Source organism: Vollenhovia emeryi, unplaced genomic scaffold, assembly GCF_000949405.1.
Source record: "Vollenhovia emeryi isolate VEMERY1.0 unplaced genomic scaffold, V.emery_V1.0 DF939129.1, whole genome shotgun sequence".
NCBI lineage: Eukaryota > Metazoa > Arthropoda > Insecta > Hymenoptera > Formicidae > Vollenhovia > Vollenhovia emeryi.
This window is the reverse complement of record NW_011967237.1, coordinates 1157663-1177126: the sequence shown is the minus strand read 5'-3', so window position 1 is coordinate 1177126 and position 19464 is coordinate 1157663. Positions and strand designations below refer to the sequence as shown.

Below are 19464 nucleotides of genomic sequence, written 5' to 3'. Positions count from 1 at the left end.
TAGAGGAGCTACTGTTACAGTTTGAGAGTTCTCTTTTTATAAGATCCAACTTTCTGGTCTACTGCTTTTCTATTGGTTTCCCGGGAAATCCTCGATTTCGATGATTAGTACATTCCTAAGATAGATACGTAGATTCTGTCGAGTTTTGCTTTCGCTGGATAATTATTTTCACTTTGTCATCATTCACACTTCGAAGCGCGTTTACGAAAGTCCGTGGATTGACAAGAGATAATATGGTTTCACTAAATAGAGCGAAGACAAAGGTTTTAATTGTCCCATGTTAATATCTGGTGGCACTTCGTATTCCGAATTGATGAAAAACTAATATACTACCAGTAAAGATTTAAAACTAAAACTAATAATGGTATTTAGTAGTGCAAGTTCATATTTGCTGATATTTCTATACCGAACAACGGAGAAAGAGATGCAATGTGGCACGAAACACGCACTATACTGACGTATCATTTGATTATTTCTTCTTCAGCTAAACGGAACAGGAGCAACGATAATATTTTTCCTTCCTGTTTTCGTCAACGAATAGCGTGGCAACAGTTTCTACGTTCAAGGTCCAGTATCTGGCGAGTTTCGATAACGAGTGATACGATAATTATATGCGCGGAAGTCATAGAATCATACAGAAGTTCCAACACGAAAAAAGATGTTATTTTAACGACGACACAATTTTTCGAAATTTCTTCTTTATTAGGCACGGAAATCTGTTCGCAGAATTTTTCAAAATCTTTCTCTTTGGTCCCTTTATTAAAATTTCGTTATTGAATAACGATTTCACGATTCTCGCTTGCCTCTCCTGCAACTTAATGCGATTCTCACGCGATTCTCGAGAAACTGTGCGCACGGATCTGCATTATATTTGCGAAACGATATGCAAGTTTTAGTACGTAGTTATATAAAAAAAAAGAAAAAGATAAAAGGCAGGCATTTTCTAAATGTGGCGTCTAAACGTCGCGTTACGAAAGCAGCGACATTTGCTTTCCACTCGAGATAATTGTTGTTGTGCGTTGTGCTGAGTAACGTCGAAGTAGCGCACAATTAAACGTTGAGTAACATCGCTCGCCGATAGCCCAACGCGATAGTCGTTGCGACGTAGCCTAATCGCGCCCGATAATATTCCCGCGGCGGCAGAGTCGGATGCGCGCGAATCAGTTGTCCGTATAGCTTTTGTAGATCTAGCCAAATGTGTGCCAAGGTGAACGTATCGAGGTATTACCGCGGGTCGCCTGGGAAAAATGACTTTCATGAGTGTACATACTGCGCTCTATCAACCGCGACGTCACGAGTTAAAGAAAGTTTGTTGCAATATGCCGCGGGTGTATCGAAGGAGAGCCTTTCTCTACATTTGATCGCATCGATATTATCACCGATGACGAGGAGGGAAGGTGGCAACCACCGAGAGCGTCCTGCCACGTGTACCCCTTCAAGGGTTGTAGCCCTCCAGGTTAGGAGGTGTCCTTCGGCAAGGATTAGAAGCCGAGGATGAAGTGAAACCAAATGCTCAAAGTGCCAGAATGAACTGGACAAAACAGGCTTGAAGCCTACTACACGAGGAAGAAGAAGAAGATATTATTATGCGCTGTGACGTAACATTGCTGTTCCAGTTAAAGATAAAATGTTTAATTCTAGAAGCCGAGGATGAAGTGAAACCAAATGCTCAAAGTGCCAGAATGAACTGGACAAAACAGGCTTGAGGCCTACTACACGAGGAAGAAGAAGAAGATATTATTATGCGCTGTGACGTAACATTGCTGTTCCAGCTAAAGATAAAATGTTTAATTCTATTTCTCCTTCTAATAGACTCTCCTAATTAACTTTCTAGAGAATTAGCATTAATTCTACGTTTTGCACTACATGAATTCAATTCGTCGCGGATCCTGTCGTTAAAATTAAGACCGAGTCTCGCAGACGCTGTGTTCGTGTCCCATGTGACACCGCGTAGGGGAAGTTTAATTAAATCAGCTCAGTCCTCCCAAGCGCGAATAATCGCGCGTCTGCCTCCCGTCAGCGCGATTTCGCCACTTGAAATTGTCTCTCCGCGAGTTCGATCTCGCGGTTCCCACCGCGCGGAAAACGCAGCGCGCCCGTTAAGCCCGTGTCACACTACGTGCTGCGGATCGCAAATCGACCATTCGAGTCCGAGGCTGTCTCGTCTGATTGGCTGAAATGTGATCCGCGATCCGCAGTCTCAATCCAATCCGCAATACGCAGTGTGACACAGACTTTAAAGCCTGTATCAGACTACGGATTGAGATTGAGATTAGATTGAAATTTGACCAATCAGAGTAAAGTTTACTAATCTCAAGTTCAGTGACTTTTACTCTAATTGGTCAAATTTCAATCTAATCTCAATCTCAATCCGTAGTCTAACACGGGCTTAAGCCCGTGTCACACTACGTATTACGGATCGCAATTCAACCAATCGGGCCCGAGGCTGTTTCGTCTGATTGAAATGTGATCCGCGACCCGCAATCCGAAATCAGTAGTGTGACACGGGCTTTACTCCGTTGCACTGCGCTCGCGCACGCACGTGAACGCCGTATCCGGGACATAGTACTACGCGCCGAGAGCGTGGGCGAAAGTTCTGACTTTGCCTCGCCTGCCGCGAGGCACTCAGTTTCCAGTCTCAGCGGCCGATTAGACGAATTATCCGATGAACATGATGCAAACGGGATCACAGAAGAAATTGTGTAATTGGCGAATAAATGCGCGATTAAATGTTTTCAGCTCCCCGCACGGACTTGAATCGTTCTCGCGGTATGTAATTAAATTTCTATAGCTGTAACTCTACTCGATGTTACTTTAGTAAACGCTTTTACTAAAATCCTCACGGTGCGCCTTTATTTATACGTTCGGCACACAGTCGTCGCTTCCGTTTTACTTGCGTTATCGCTTTTCTTTTCTTTCCTCTTTTGCACGACCGATTCCCACTCCGTTTACCTTTCCTTTAGAAAACGCTGTTGCACGTATCCGCGAGTAATTAAATTACTCACTACCGGAGTTATTCGCTAGAACCGTGGAAGGGAATGTACGTATGTTTCGCCGCAAATGCAGTAGCCCGGCATTCGCAATTATCGAATTACTCTATCGAAGCATTGATATTGCCGTGATAAATTAACATGAAAAGGGCTGTTTCAGCTTGTTTCTACGTAATACACGCAGTGATTATTGACCAGAAACATTTTTAGAAGCCTAATTATTTAGCAATGTAGAAAAATTGTTAAACGACGCAACTGGCAATTCTAATTAGAGAAAATTCATTGCGAAAAACATTACCTCAGCCAGGGTTTCAACCTGGACCTCCCTAGACTCTAGGCGGCTCTCTAGACTCTAGGCATACGGTAATATTTGTCGCAATAACAGTTTAATGCTTCTAATTCTTAATTATTTATGAAAATTAATTTTTCAGACACACAGTACGGTACGAGAAAGAAGATTAATCTTCCATAAACATTGTCTTTCGCTACTAAGTTCTTCTCTGTAAGGTTTTCCAGAAGGAAAAACATTGACGAACGCGTTTATTAACAGCTCTATTTACATACGTAGATAAAAATGATTAATGAAATGTAAAGACATTAGTAACGAAAAACAATGTTTATGGAAGATTAATCTTCTTTCTCGTACCGGAATTTCTTACGCGATACCGACACTTAAAGCAATATATGCATTCGTATGACTTTATTAATATCGATCGAAGGGTAATCGTAGAAATCTGAAGGTTGTGCGGTGAGTAGAGACGTAACATCCTGCTTTATCGTGGATGTCCACGAAGCGAAGAACCGTTGTAGCAATCGCGCAAAAAGCTCGACACGCATTCCAAAACTCGCAGCGATGATGGATTCAACGACATTCTTCACGTCAGCTTGAGCCTTTTCGCAACCATATCGTTTTCTGAGAGAATCCCGGCTTTCGGGAGAATTTCCTTTTACATTTCAGGTACTCCACACTGAGAGACTCATTTGATCGAATCATTTTGCTGACTGAACATGTAATTTGGTTGTGTAAAACGAAAAATATGTTGCTGAAAAGAAGCTAAATGTTACAACTATTTCCGCGAGTAGTTTATTTGAACAAAATTTTATAGTTGAGATAACAAAATTCGTCCATCTCAGCACGCCTTAAATAATTGTGTTTGTTGCGCGAACTAAATCGTTTAGGTGAATATTATAAAAGGATTCTGCGCATGTTCACTCAACCAGATTGATATAACCAAATTTTCCAGCTAAATTTTGTTGTTGTGTCAACTGAAAGATTTGTTTGCCCATATCCAAACAAGATATTCAGTTGAGTCAACTAAATTTTGTTTCATTCAACAAAATGGGTCTCTCAGTGCAGTAACGCAGAAGCAAAGTTTTCAAGAAACATAAAGAAGTTACTTTATACGAGTGGTGTTTTAATCAGGCGTTCCTGGGTTAAACTACGTTTTGTTATTATGTGACCTAATTCTTAGACACCCTGTACACGTTTGCTGTTAGAGAGCTTTGCCATACGAAGGAAACGAAATAATTCGAATATCCTGCGCCGCGATCGCGGCACAAAATACGGCGATTAAGAATTGCAATAGTTCTTATTCGCGTGAAAAATCTCTCTCCCGATCTGGTAACAATGATCGTTGGTGAACACAGCATGCAGCATTGCAATGTCGAACGTAAACCTGTCGCCGACCGATCTCTAACGAGCAAAAAAGGATGAACGAGTCTATGTCGAACGAGTGCGGAGTTTCGCGGCTCGGAAGTCGCAAACGTGTGATACATACAAAGCTGCGAATATGTTGTAAAAGGCGTATGTCACGATGCCGTATGTGATTTTAAGATTCGGGAAGGAATTTCTACAGTTTCTTTAGAAAGCTTAGATAGAGAGGAAATATTTTAATTAAATCACTTAATCTTAGATAATCGGAAAGCTGCGAGAAATTACTTTGCGAAGGTACTTAAATTGTATCCACTTTTGTGCAAATTATCTGTAAGAAGATGCCAACGCGAAATAATGTTGAAAAATTTGCCTACGACAATCGATTCAATCAGAGTGCATTTTTCATCGAGTTCGGTCTCGACTTTGCTCCAGTAAGCGTCGAATCGATTAACGGATGTGTGTAATACTATGTAATACTATACAATAATGGAACCATCGGACGATCGTAGCGGTGAAGAGCGTAAGTAGGTGGTAAGATTTTATTTTAATATTTAATTACAAGAAGAGTTTTATCCAATAGATATTTAGTTTAGAATTTAACTAACGACATTCACTTTCAATGAAGAATTTCATTAAAGAGAATTTCAGACGTGGGGGGGAAATTAAATTTGATGATAAAATTTTCTATACAAGATTCGGAGATTTTATCCCCGAGCCACGAGTTAAAGGGTGGTTTCCTCCGTTATCGATCCGCGGGAGACGGGAGCAGAAAACGGGAGTGGCAAGGACCTTAATTTCATTAGATACTATCCATGAGCAGTAAAAACTTGGTTTTTACCGGAGTGAAGTTAATCTAATACGATTAATATAGATAATTGCTGGCTTGAAGCAATAACAATCAATACTGACAGAAAAAATTGTTTTCAAAGCAACATTATTTGTTGTAGCTTTAAATAAAAGTATATAATAAATACTTGTATACAATGTTATAAAATATTGTATAATATCCAATTTAAAAGTAATTAATGTTTTGAGAATTAATACAAAACTTTCGTTCGTCGTGATATTAATTGTGCTAAAGATATAATACAATGATTGTAGCTGTAAATGTGTATGTTTAGATTGAAAAACTTAGAACTAAATGTATTAAAAGAAAGAGATTTTTGCCGTAAGAGCATAACATTTTTTTTAGCAAGAGGAATCGAAACAAGGAACGTTTTCAACGTAATCTAAAAGTTATAACTGGTTCTCTCGAACTACTGCCTTTTCAGCTACGATAACTCGTTACATAGACGGGGAAAACGCGGGCTAGATTATTATCGAGAGACATTCACATTCAGAAGTAGACTGGGTTAATGCTCCGTAAACGTTGCGATATATTTGCTGATCGATAAACCGGCTAAACACATAGTGGTGCACGAAAGCACTCGGACCGTTTCGTCCGATTTGTACACGTGCAGAAATACTCACGAAAATATATGCCACGGGTAAATTCTGCAAATAAAGTGAAAATTGAGGGAAATTAAGCCAAAGCGTTACAGAATGAGCGAACTTGCGATGTTACTTGCGATGTTGCTTGCGCGAATGTTACTTTTACGACGTCGTGTTGGGAGAGTAACAGGGAGAAAGGTTCAACAATACGCGCACGCAGGGAGGTGCGTGCAGAGGGCGAGGAGTGGCCCCTGCGTGGCATTATCGATTGTCACGCGGGAGTTGCGTGGCGCTCGGCAGGGATGTCGGGGAAAAAGAAGGGAAACCTCGTAATAAAGCAGTTGCACCTGTTACACACGAGCGAGCACCTGAACGAACGCGCCGCATTATCAATGTGCGCGACGTTCTACTTGTCGCGCAATAAAAACGCACGTTCCTCGCCGCAGAAATGAACGGCGCACGCGTTTTTCCGGCTTTTGCGAAGGAAAAAGAAACGGTGGCGAGTGCTTCCGCACTTCAGCAGCGGGAAGACGCGAGTCCAGGGGAATTATCTGCCTTCAGAAGAGGCCTTCTCTCTCTGATCGCTGATTTCCGGAGAAACGTATAGGCGCATATTTTCAAACATATTGTACAGCAAAGTCCCCTATTACGAGATAGGTTTCTAATACGTGACACAGCAGGTTTTCAACGCCCAAATTCGATCACAAATCTTTTTTCGCAACGATTACACAATTTAACAATGAATGTTCCACTGAACTTCGCGCCAATAAGTAAATTCATGGCGGTATCAACTGATGACGCCTATTAATTTAACAGAAACACCGCTATCCCATATTAAGATCCTATCTCATAATAGGGGATTTTCGTCCAATACTAGAAACAATTATGGAAGAAATGAATGGACACAAAAGCACAGGTAAAAGCAATTCAGGTGAAAATTACCCGCGATTAATATTCGTTCGTGCAACCAACTCGAAGAATTTTTATATTAAAAAATATAGAGTGTGCTTTCGTGTAAAATCGTAGCTCATTTTTATTGTGGTATAAACTTCCTACGTTATTGTTTTATTTTTAGCCGCATTTAAAAGTATGTTTTTATTCAACCTGCTGCATACTATAATAACTGTAATAATTAAAGCGCGAATTTCGACTGTAATTCTGGAAACATGAGTAGTTCCAAACTAATTCGAATTTCCCGGTCTCTCGACAAATTTATTGTATTTAAAATTTATTTACTGTAAAAATTTTCCTATTAGCCATTTATCGATTTTATAATTTTGTATCTTCGATGCATAATTTTCTCTAACGTGTTATGAAAATCTGCCTTCTGTTCTCTTCTTTTTTTTCACGAGAGAGAGATATATATAACACTATTGGCGGAAGGATAAAAGGTACTTTCTTGTAAAGGTTGCGTGTCATGATCGTGTTTTATAGTCAAGTACTAGCCAGGAAAACACTTCGATGTCCAGAAAATGAAACTTTACGGCGCATGACGCAATGGATAATCATGACATAATCATAATTGAATTAATTGAATTTATGTCAGAGAAAAGGTAAATGTAACGAAGGTGTAAGGAGGTGTCGGAGAGTTAGCTCAGAATTGTTATTGCATCGAAATTTTTTTCACGCGATGAGTAACACACTTTCGCAACGTTGTGCCGCTTTTCGCAGCGTTTACGCCTTCAGAGAAGACGACAAAAGAATTTGCCATTATTCGGATTGCTCAAGTTTACAGATAAAAATCACGTTTGCTTTCGCACATGTAAAACATATAAGTATACAGCACGTTTTCTCTCCCCCCCCTCTCTCTTTTTTCTCTGTGTCACCTTTAGGTCACGTTCAACAGTATATTTTTGAAGTAACAATTCCTTTTTAAACTTTTCAGTCAGACATATTTTTGCTACAATAAATTTTGAGCATCGTAAAATTTCATCTTTATAACCGAAACAGAAATTTTTTCTGAAAGAGACGTCACTCATTTAAATTCAGACAAGATAAGAATTAAGATTACTCAGGAGTTACGCGTTTGGAGTCTCCGCGAATTTGCCGTTTTACGTTCTCCGTCTACGAAGATATCTAAGAACGGTTTCTCTTTTGCCGTTCGTTCTTCTTTACGATGAATTACGCTCGCTATAATTTCATATTTGCACTTAATCATTTGCATGGTGCGCGCCACGTGTGCGTGACTACGCGGCGGTCTAATTTATCACGCGGGAATCACACGCCGACCGAATTTCCTTTCATCCACACGCTTTCTCCTTGTCTCTCAAAACTTAGCCTACAGATTCAAACGTGAGAGATATGTTCTCCGTCCTTTTTGAATTTCGTACATTAAGAAAGACGCAATTAATAATTTCGTAAAGTGTTACACATAATGAAATAATAATCATATCATTGCACTATTGTATATATAATGAGACTTAAAGAACCTTCGATAATTATAAGAATGTACCAAAAGTCGCACACTTTCTCTCATTATAACATTGCAGATTCTCCATTCGGTTTCGAGACCCTTTTTCCAAAGTTTCACGGGAAAGAGTTCATAGAAATTGCAATTATTATTCAATTGCAATTTTAGTTATTTAAGTATTAATCCAAGTAAACAGTAAAATACAAGGGTCTGCAAGAGCTCCATTCATAAAATCACATTTTCTCCTTACGTGTTTATCCTTTTTAAATTAAAAACCTAGAAGATTGCTAAGACATTAATATACAAACACTGAATTAAAAATGTAATGAGAAATAGTCAACGTTTATTAAGAAATCTACAATTGGGACGTGACTTTTGGAACAATCTGTACACGACCGTTTAAAGAAAGATGTTTGCGACCTACCTGACGTGAGCGACATCGCCTGTTGCCTCCTCGACCTGGAATTGTCTCGCTTGCTGGTAGCCGATTGCGAGCCGGAAACTTGCAGGCCCGGCGCACTTACGGCGCGTTTAGGTCCACTGCCGATCGCGCCGGGTCCGATGTTGCTGTTCCTGGCGAAGCCAGGTGGCCGATATCGAGCGGACTTGACGCCGCTGTGCTGCGGCAGGAAGTGGTAGACGCTGTGCGCCTTGTGCATCGGCGACGAGGTTGACGTCGCCGCCACCGCCGCCGCCGACGACGACGACGATGAGGACGACGACGACGACGTCGTCGTCAGGCCGGTCTGCACGCTCGGCGCAGGTAGCCGCGGCAGAGAATTGGTAGCCGCGCTGATGGCGGATTGCATGCCACGTGGTAGAGTCGTCGCTCGTGATTCTCCACCGTATTCCAATTCGTCCTCGGTATCCTCGTCGCCGGCTGATGCACCTGCACGATTATCAACAGTCGTTCTCTTATCGAATAATGTTGACGATGTCGGCGCACTTGAAAGCGCGATAAGCAATATCATTTGATAACGTGAAAGATGAACGGCTTCTAAGCAATTTGCATGATTGTATTACGGCTGGAATTTAGATACGAGCTGTATGCAATTGCCGTTTTATTTCGTGTAGTATGCTGTAAATATTTATTGGCATTTGTATGCGATGTACGTGATGATCGTGTATCAACGTGCATGGAAATTATTCATAAGTGTTATGCATTCACGAGACGTCATTCTCATTGATAATTGTGATGAGAGAATCAGAGAAAAATGATTCAGTGAAAAGAATACTATTACAGACGTCGAGCAAGTTTTGTTCTCGTTCTTATATGCGTATGAAAAATTATTACAGATCTCAACGATTCAATTAAATGAGTTTTTACGGTGAAATTCTTCTCTTTCGTTTAGGATTGTTTTGATACTCGATCAAATACGCGTAATTTTGTGAACAACTCGTGAGATATGCAAAAGATATAATTAGTATTTTCATTATTTTATCTTATGCATTGCCTTGTGTATTTTATTTATTATTTTATCTTCATTAATCTTTTTAATCTCTATAATTTCACTATTTATAATCAACAAATGTTGTTCTTGCTTGTTGTAGAATCAAGTAAAACAGAATTGGAATCGCGTGCGGCGTAAAACACACAAACAAGGCGCAGAGTTGCTTTCACGCTTCCTAATTCCGACTTAATTTATCAATATAAGTACAATTACATTAGGCCTGGCGCTGCGTGCGCGTTCACTCTATTCATTCCATATAAAATACAACTCCATTATCGGGACCGATCTGGCTGTAACGTGTACAGTCCGCACCATAGCGTAATTGCGGAAAAGGAACGCTCGAACAACCCGCGGGATTGCCTTGAGTCGGCGAGGCAAAATCGAGCTGTAACGCCAATTACCGCCGTTTCCGCGATGTAATACGATCCGTGGCAGATCACTCCGCGTGGAGAAGCGCACATCGCATCCATTCATTCACATATACGCAGAAATAGCCACGCTCGGACTCACCTGACTCTCCTCTGGTGTTAGCATCGGGAACGGAAGACCTTCTCCTGTTGCTCCAGATCCTTTCCTCGACGGAGCCGCCGCCGGCTCCGCCAGTCCCGGCTCCGCTTCCGCCACCGATCGAACCGCAACTCCTCACCCTGTCCAATTGCTCCCTCGAGAAGCTCTTCGGATTGAACAGCAAGTCGCCGGCGCTACGCCGCTTCGCGGCCAGGGCACTCGCACTCGCACTCGCACTGACACTACCACCACCACTGACATCACCGGAACACGCTAACAAGCTCAGTTTCGTCCTCGAGTCGGCGGCCATCAGAGTGGACTCGAAGCTGCCGCGCCAAGAGAACCTCTCGTAGTCACTGGCTTCTCGTTCCTCTCCTTCCTGACCGGCGGTGGCTGCTGGATGGCTGTTGATCAGCAACAGAGGGTCGTGAGACTTGGACCGCGGCAGCTGCAAATGTGCCGATGAAGGCGCATTGGTGGAGTCAGATGTCGAGTCATCGTCTTCGGTGGTGGACGCCGAAGAGGGTGTCCGATGATGCTGAGAATACCGTCGCCAAGTAGTGGAGTGATGATGCGCGGCCGGTCCGCCCTCCGAGACTTCATGCATCAGCGCTACTAGCCGGCTACCGATGTGATGCATCACCTTGGCGATCAGTGGCGGGCTACTGTGCGGCGTGGAGTTGGCGTCTGAACTCACGCCGTCACCGGCCATCTTCGTGAAGCTCTGCACTAGCTTTTGATAGACGAAGGCGGTATCCCTACCTAGACAGGGTGCAGGTTGCATCGCGGAACCCGGCAGCGGCCCTTTAATTTGCTCCCTCTCCTTATCCGATAGAGTCGCGTCGCCGCCAGCGGAAGTGGTGTCGAATTTGCTGATAATCTGTTGACAGCTCTGCGAGATCTGTTCCTGCAAGGCCGATCTGCGACCTCCGGCGGCGCCTTCGAGATCGGAGCTAGTATAATCCGAGCTGTCGTAGGAATCCGACCACGTGTCCTCCGAGCTGAGATACTCGACAATCTCTCGCACTTGCTCGTCGCGTATTCCCGGCACCGTCTTCATCAGCCGCGTCAGCTCGTTCTCGAAGTACACTAACTGCGGCGGTTTGGTGCGATTCTGGACGCAAAGTCGCGCTTTCGAGGTATAACCCGGTAGCCGAGGACTCGGCGCCGGCGAGACGCCGCCGGAATTCGCGCTGGTGGCGTTCTGTCCCTGGCCGTTCGAGTTGGCCACCATCGTCTTGAAGAACTGCCGCATTTTGGACATCATGAGATTCGTCTCCTCATCGCTGGACCAATTGTTAAAGCTGTCCTTGCGCGACAGCGAGGCGTTCGCCAGATGCGGCAAACTCGTGTGATTCACTGGATGTTTCGTCAAGTTGTTTTTGCCGACTGCTCCGTCCTTAGTGGCGTTCTGATTTGCATCCTGAGGATACTCCGAGGTTTTATTAAGTAAACGATCTTTGCCAGCCTCTTGATTAACCTCGGTGCTACTGGTTTGACTCTCGTCCGGTAACTTTTGATGCTGAAGAAGATCGTCACAGCTGCCGACGAAGCCCGAGTCCCGTGATTGCTGCTTCGATCGCTGACCGTCGTTCGAATTCATCGAAACCGAGTTTCTTGAAGAATCCATTTGCGAGGACGAGGCTGCGTTCAGTACGTTACTATTGCTCGTAAGTGTGGACGGCGAGGAGGATGAAGATAGAACTAATTCCGGCTGCGGGGTCTTCGCTCTGTCCGAGTCTTCGGAATTCATCGCCTCGTTTTCATTTTCCATCACAACCTCGTTCATCAGTGCCATTTCTCTGCTGGGTTCCGGCGTCTTGTTCCGATCGTCTGGCACGCGTGGACTTTGAGTTCCCAGGTTTCGCGGCTTTTTCTTCTTGCGTTTTACCGTGTCGAACTGACCATCCGTGCCAAATACAGCGGTCTGGCCGTCGTCGGTACCATCAGTCTCCGTGGAGGAACCTTCAGACTGAGTCTCTTGCACGTCCTGATTAAGGCTCAAATCTTGAAGAGAATTTTGTGAACTTAGGTTCTGCGAGCTCTGCGTAAGAGCCAACAGATTGTCCAGAGAAGAACTGTGAGATCTGCCTGTACCTCTCGCACGCACTAGCTTCTTTCTTCTTTGCGCTTCTGGACTGGGTCTGCCTTCGGAATCACTTCCTACCGAACCATCGGAATCTCTTCTATCCTGATCGAAGCCGAGGAATTCTGATAGATAATACTTTTCCAATCTGGAAGAATTTAGGAAACCGTCACTGTTATTCGACCTGTCCTGGTTTTGACCACTGCCGTTAGCTTCGTCTTGGCCGAGCGACTCCAATCCCTCGGAATAAATCGACGAGGTTTCCGACAAACTGTCGACCTCACGCGAGCCCATACTGGAGCTATTTCCGTCACCTCCCAATCCGAAAAAGAAATATTTCTCCAATTCCGAAGCGGAAGGTGGTCTCGGCTTTTTCGATGGACTTCCCGCAGCCAGACTAGGCTCCGTTTCACTCTCCTCACAGGATTCCTCGACAATAGTATGCAAGGTGAAGTCGATCGCCTGCCTGCGGTAACCCCTGAGCTCTTCTTCACGATCCCCGAAGTTATTGGCTTCATCTTCGGAACTCTCTTCCGTGGCAGTGGTCGCGCCCGGCTCGTCTTCATCGTGGGACACTTCTTCCACCCAGGAATCATCGTCGGCCAGACCTTCTTCGAGTATAATAACGCCACCAGTACCCGAATTATCATCGCTAGACTGCGACGAGACACGTAGTTGCGCACCTTCACGATAATCCGACGCCGAGCGATCCTTCGACACGTCATTCTCCGCATTCTCCTGCCGACAATTGAGCGGCTTCGGCACGTTCTTTACGGACACGTCGTCGCTTTCACTAGCGCTACCGACACTCAACCCACTATCCGCTTCAGGCTCGGCTGATTGATGACTCGTCGTGACGGCGGAGACCGCGACTGCGGCTGGCAGCCTCTTCACCATCAGCGGCTTGCGTGGAGCGTTTTTACGATGAAGCTGTGGTTCGCTCGCCGCCTCCAATGCCAGCTGGAAGTAGCCAGCCAGGCCTCTCTGGCTCCCAGCCGAATGGATCTCATCCGGTTGGAGTAACGTCGTGGTGTCCGACGTGACGACACTCACCGGCTGGTACGACGCTTCCTGGGTAATCATCACGAGGCTTCTATACTTATTGTTGCTGCCACTGGTATTGTGCTGGGCTGTGTCTCTGGCGAGGTCCTTGGCCGACGCTTGGCCGTCAGCTGGGAATCCATTCTCCTGCCGAGTGCACGGGCGTCGGTCGACTGAGCGAAACCGTGTCGCGTCCCCCTCCTCGGAGCATTCACCACTACCACTAACGCCGTTACCATCACCATTTCCTCCCACCTGAGCGGCGATCTTGCCTCTCACCGGGCCGTCATGCGCAATGTCCACCTTGCCGCCGTCGCCGTCTTGCTCCTCCGCGCTCCTCATCATCTCCTGGATCCTGCTGCTTGATATCGCGTCGCCCACGTCGGCTTGTATCCGCTCCTCACCCGTTGCCGCCGCCGTCGGGTCGTTGTCTCCTGACCCGCCATCTTGACCGCCCCGACGACACGTAACGGAGCGATAGCCCTCATCGTCGTCTTCGTCTTCGTCCTCGTCATTGTCGTCCTTCGCGCCGATCATCGACTCGATCGAAGACCGCCCGCTGATCGGTCTCTCGGACTGCACGCTCCGTTTGACGCCATTCTTCGTCATCGTTGAACTTGTTTTGTCATCACGATTACCACGAAGAAGATAACCGTTTTCCTTGATGCCTCTCGAAGTATCTTCCGTTTTCTTTTTGCCGATTTGGTATAGTAATTCGTCGTTGATCGCGGCGACCTCGATGCTGTAATTGAAGGATGACTCGATCGGAGTCACCTCGTATTCGTGTAGCTCGTCGCTGCTCACCTCACTACCCGTGGTGTTGCTCTCGTTGCTGGTGCAGCTGTCAGTAGACGCATCGGCAATGACGTCAACGTTCGAACGTTCTGCCTCCGATAAATGCTGCTTATCTCCTTGCTTCTCGTAATCAGTCGTCGCGATCGATCGTGCAATCTTATCGCTATCGGAAACTCCAAGTTTGTCGACGTCAGTCTCTCCAGGAGCTGAAATTTCAAGAGGGGAAACTCCAGATATTTCGAGTGAATCTGGTACGATGGTCGGATCCCAGGCGTCGCTCGAGGGTGACTTTGGACCTTCGATCAGGCCATCCTGCAAAGTCTTCTTCGATGCATGGACAGTTTCGGAGCAGATCTGTATTTTCGAAACAGGTTTTACGTCCATTTTCAAGATTCCTGCAGGTGGATCGATACTATCGGGATCGAGCATCCTGATGGACTTCAATTCGATTCGATTATCAGAACAATCATTATCATCTGCAAGATATAGCTCTTCAGGGATTGATCGATGTTGCAGTAAAAGGGGAAGCCGTTTATCATTGTTGTCAGTTCCGGTTTTCTTATTGCGACCTCTTCGTTTATCAATCATATTAGCGACAGGTTTATCCAATAATTTATCATTGCTTTTGTGCTTATCGTTGCCGATATAGGTCTTGAAACGCCTTTTGGGTTCTTCAAGTTTGTTCTTGTTTACTTCCTGTTCGTTCTCCGTGAGCACATCTTCGTTCAATAGCCTCACATGTTGCAACACCACTGGTTCCTCTTCAGGAATCGCAGTGACGCGTTTCAAGGTCACGCCGCCTTCTGCCGCGGAATCCGAATCATCTTCTTCATTGTCCTCGATATCGTTGTCGCTGGTGAGCGAATCGTCGTTCACTACAAACACCTTGGAGAACCTGTGCGAGCCGGAATCCTCTTCCAGATCGCTGCTGTCCGCCGACGATCTCCCGGACGAGCTGCCCGAGTCCTCTCGTGAGTGTTGATACATTCCTTGCGCGTTTCTCTCGAAGGATGACGCTAACGAATCTTCACAAATGGCCTCTTCGTTCCCTTTTATCCTTTCTGCCTCTTCCTCGCCTTTCTTGCATTCCGCTTCACTATTTTTCGTTTCTTCTGGTTTCTTTCTATTCTTGGTAGTGGACGAACCAGATTCGCCGATGTCCTTCGTCGACAAATTCTCCTCCTTCCTGAGCTCTTCAGTCTTCGATGCAACGTTCGCCTCGTCTCTCACATCTTGACCTATTTGAGGCGGCTCGAGATTCGTCGATGAGGTCGTTATTGTCTCAGTAATCGGACCGTACAATCTCGGGGTCAACACCTGATCGGGCGGACGAAAGGTGCAGGTGTTGGGATCGAAGGTGCCAGCGAGCCGCGGGTCCAGACGCGCGCCATGAAGGGGCTGGTTGAATCGAGGGTGCCAAGCAAACCAAGGTGCCGCCGGGTCACCTCGTAGCCTCAGAGATCCCGGCTCCGCGTGACCATCGCCGCGACTTATCATGGATGATGCAGCCGCCGCAAAATCGCCGGTCCACAGGGCGGCCGGTACCGGTACCGGATACGGAACCGGGACCGGTATGGGTACCGGCACCGGAAGAACGTTTGCGCTTCGGGAACCGCCGCAGGCCTGGATAGAACGACAGCATAATGGGTCGCAACATTTTTTTTGTCTTGAAAGAACTTTAGCTTTCGCTCTTTTATTTCTCTCAAAAATTTAAAATTTATTGTTAGGTACACACATGATTCGAAATTGACCAACGATAAGTCTATTTTATTCCTCCAATTTCTCGCTAGTTTGCATTTACATGCGTTTTCTTTGCAATTTAAATTTTAAATAATGTAATTAAAGTCTTAAATAGTGCACAAAATTAAATCAATTAAATCTTTTGTTTTCCATAAATTTGTTCTACTTGTAGCGAGCATAAATGGAAAAATGGGTTAACAACTCGCGAAAGCTGACGTTGACAATTCGCTACGAAGCGGTTATCGATCGGTGTAATCAACGTGAGGCGTCGCTCGATATACGAATGCTCGAGTATATTGACAAAGTGCGACCGTGAATTCCGCATAGTTGCTGTGCGACTCTCTTCGCTAGTAGAACGTGAATGATTAATTTAGCTGCGGCAATGTGTTTGTCAAACGGATGCGCAGCCAGCGGCACCCAGTCGCGGTCACATGACTTGTTCATGTCCATGGAAAACTGTTTTCGCGCTTAACATCGTCTTCTTATTTTATTTATTTATGAAGTTTTACGTAAAACGTAAAAAGCGATTTTAATATACGTAAAGTGGAATAAATAAATTTATTAAAAATTAATGAAAAGTATAAGGAATCGCTAAGTACAAATCATATACAGTATGCTTAAAAGAATTGAAGTATTAGATTTATTGTAATAATAAAATAAGGATATTTATATTGGATATTGATATGAACCTTTGGTGAACCTTTAGAAAAAGATATAATGGAGATTACACAAGATCTCTCTCTCTCTCCCCTCCCTCTCTCTGTCTCAGATTAATTGAATGTATACGTAAAACTTTTATTAATCGTAAGATTTGAATTCTTTCAAGCATATTAATATGATATAATACGAGGATAAGCGTACCTGGCAGGCGGAACCGCGTCCTGGACAGCAGCTCCAAACGTCCTGACCGATGGTGTCCGTTGGGCCGGCGCCGACAGTGGCGATCGGCGTCGTAGGCAACGGCAGGGAGCCGCTTTCGAAGTAGTCCCAGTCGCAGTCCTCGAGCGACTGCGCGTGATGGTGGTGGTGACCGCCGTTGCGCGGCAGCCCGTTCAGGTAGGACGAACTCGAGCAACTGCTATCGGCGTCGTCCTCTTCGCGACCTGACGATGAGTCCGAGCTGATGAATACCAGCCGCCTGTAGTCCACCACGGACGATGGCTGATCCTGACCTGGGCCACCTGTCGCGGGATTAGGACTACGCTGCCGACTGCTTCCACCCCCGCGTCCGATCAGGTTCAATGCCTGCAGGCTCTGCAGATCCTCGCCGCCGCAGCAAGATCTCGCGTGCGATCTTCCGCGTCGCCGTGAACCTTTTTTTAACAATTTCGTTTATGATTCACTTGTTTTCGTCGGCTGATTCAGCGAGAGAGTGATAAGATCGTGAGGATAGGTGGATAAAAAGACGGAATTTTTCGACGAATTGAACTTATCGGCTAAATCGAAATGTTGGTAGCCGTTATCGTTTTCATCGATTAGTTCTTTAATGTTCTGGAAGTTCAAATTGAAAATAGCATTAATCAGTCTTTTAGGATCATAATTAAGTTTATCTTTATGATAATAATTCCTTATAAAGTCAGCCATTAATTTTTCAAGACTTTACACATATCTATTAATTAGAAACAAATGTTTATCTAATTCATCATCTAACACCTCTTGAGTTTACTCATTAAAATGTAAGAAAAGAGTATCAATTCATTAATTGTTTAGAGCATCATGAACATTTGCAACAACCTTTTGAGATAAAATATCTATTAGGCACTTGTGGATTAAAGAAGACATTAACAAAGTAACAGCTAAATTATTGATGTGAAAGAAAGAAAAAATTAATAGCCTCAGACTGTTACAAAATTTCGCGGAAATAAGAGCTGTTTAAAATAAAAAAATATGAATGGTAATTCCATAGCAGCTTGTAGAGCAGCGTGGCGAGCTAATGAAGAGCCAGATATGAAGCCGCAATCATAGCGATCTAATAAAGAATTGAAAGAGTCGACAGCCCGGGGAACGCGGCTGCGGTGTAGCGAAGTATCTCTTACGGAGTCTCGCTTACGTTAGAGGCAGTGGACAAATTACGACGCCATTAGAACCGACCGGTTGAACACGCGCAAAACTTCGCTCGCGCTAATGTTCCTCCAGCACGGAAGTAACTTCTGAATGTTATGAACGTGTTCACTCGTACATAGCTAACGAACCGTTGGAAAATTCTGATTTTTAACGATTACAATCCTGAAATGCGACATCCCGAGCGCACTTGTTCATTCAAGTTCTGTCGATTGATTTCATTATTTGATCGCGAAGAAATTAGTACTCCAGAATTCTCAGCGTATATGAATATTCCTTTGAAATGTAATACTTTATAATAACATATTTCGTGTATTTCGCTGTTAAATTCGTAGAGACTCAATAAGTCAAATTTGATTCAATGAGTAGTCGCCACTGCTCCTACTCAATATGTTATTTTTAACTATAATGTGTAATGAAACTTAATATTTTAACATAAATTGTGGTTAAAAAACAACTGCATCTTTTATTCAACCCATTTTACGGATTTTTTTAACTCTATTGTTTAATTCAATTAAACACGGAAAAAAACATTTAGCTGCTGTAGCTAAAACTTGGTAAAATAGGGACAGCTAATATTTTTAGTTGTGATAGCTCAATATTTTGCTACGACAGCAAACCGTTTGCTGTCGCACCTAATACAATAGGCACATGTGTATCACAACTAAAAATATTAACTGTCCCTATTTTACCAAGTTTTAGCTACAGCAGCTAAATGTTTTTTTCCGTGAACCACAGAGTAGAAACAGATTACTCATTGAATAAAACTGAACACTACAAATTTAATAGCGTTTGTCTCATATATATATATTTATTAAAATTTAATTATATTTTATTACAATATTATGTAATGTAATATGATTATATAATCATACAACACAGAATTTAATATCAGCAATTTAACTCGCTAAAAGCAAAGATCGAACAAGTGTTCCCTTTCCGAGATTATCTATTAAATCAATATAATTTTCCAATCGTTTTAATTGAAAGATGCCAAATGCGCGAATGCAACCCAGTCAGAAATGACTCGTCAATCGATGTCGAAACGACGTCGAATCGACGTCAATATGACGGTTTCGACGACGATACGACGTCGTTTCGACGTCGATCGACGAAACATTTCTGACTGGGAAGGAAGGAAAAAATATACTTGACTATTCGCAATGTACTAATAGTAATGACGATAGGAAAGTGGTATGATAATGAGCGGCGTAATGCATCGCGTGCGCGAGGGTCTCTTTGTACTTCGTTACTTCGCTCACGCGTGCGTCAGCGACGCACGTAGGAGGATTGAATTT

General features: G+C 44.1%; 1 protein-coding gene across 2 annotated transcripts in view; it reads right to left on the bottom strand.

Annotated features, from left to right (window-relative positions):
* LOC105568399 overlaps positions 1 to 19464 on the bottom strand; it is a 53582-nt gene that overhangs the window by 5619 nt on the left and 28499 nt on the right. For both annotated transcript variants that reach the window (XM_012024050.1, XM_012024051.1), the window contains exons 9-11: positions 16967 to 17418; positions 10447 to 15988; positions 8910 to 9374 (exon numbers count right to left, since the gene is read on the bottom strand). In XM_012024050.1, coding sequence (XP_011879440.1) covers positions 8910 to 9374; positions 10447 to 15988; positions 16967 to 17418 — 6459 coding nt within the window. The remainder of the gene's footprint in view (positions 1 to 8909; positions 9375 to 10446; positions 15989 to 16966; positions 17419 to 19464) is intronic.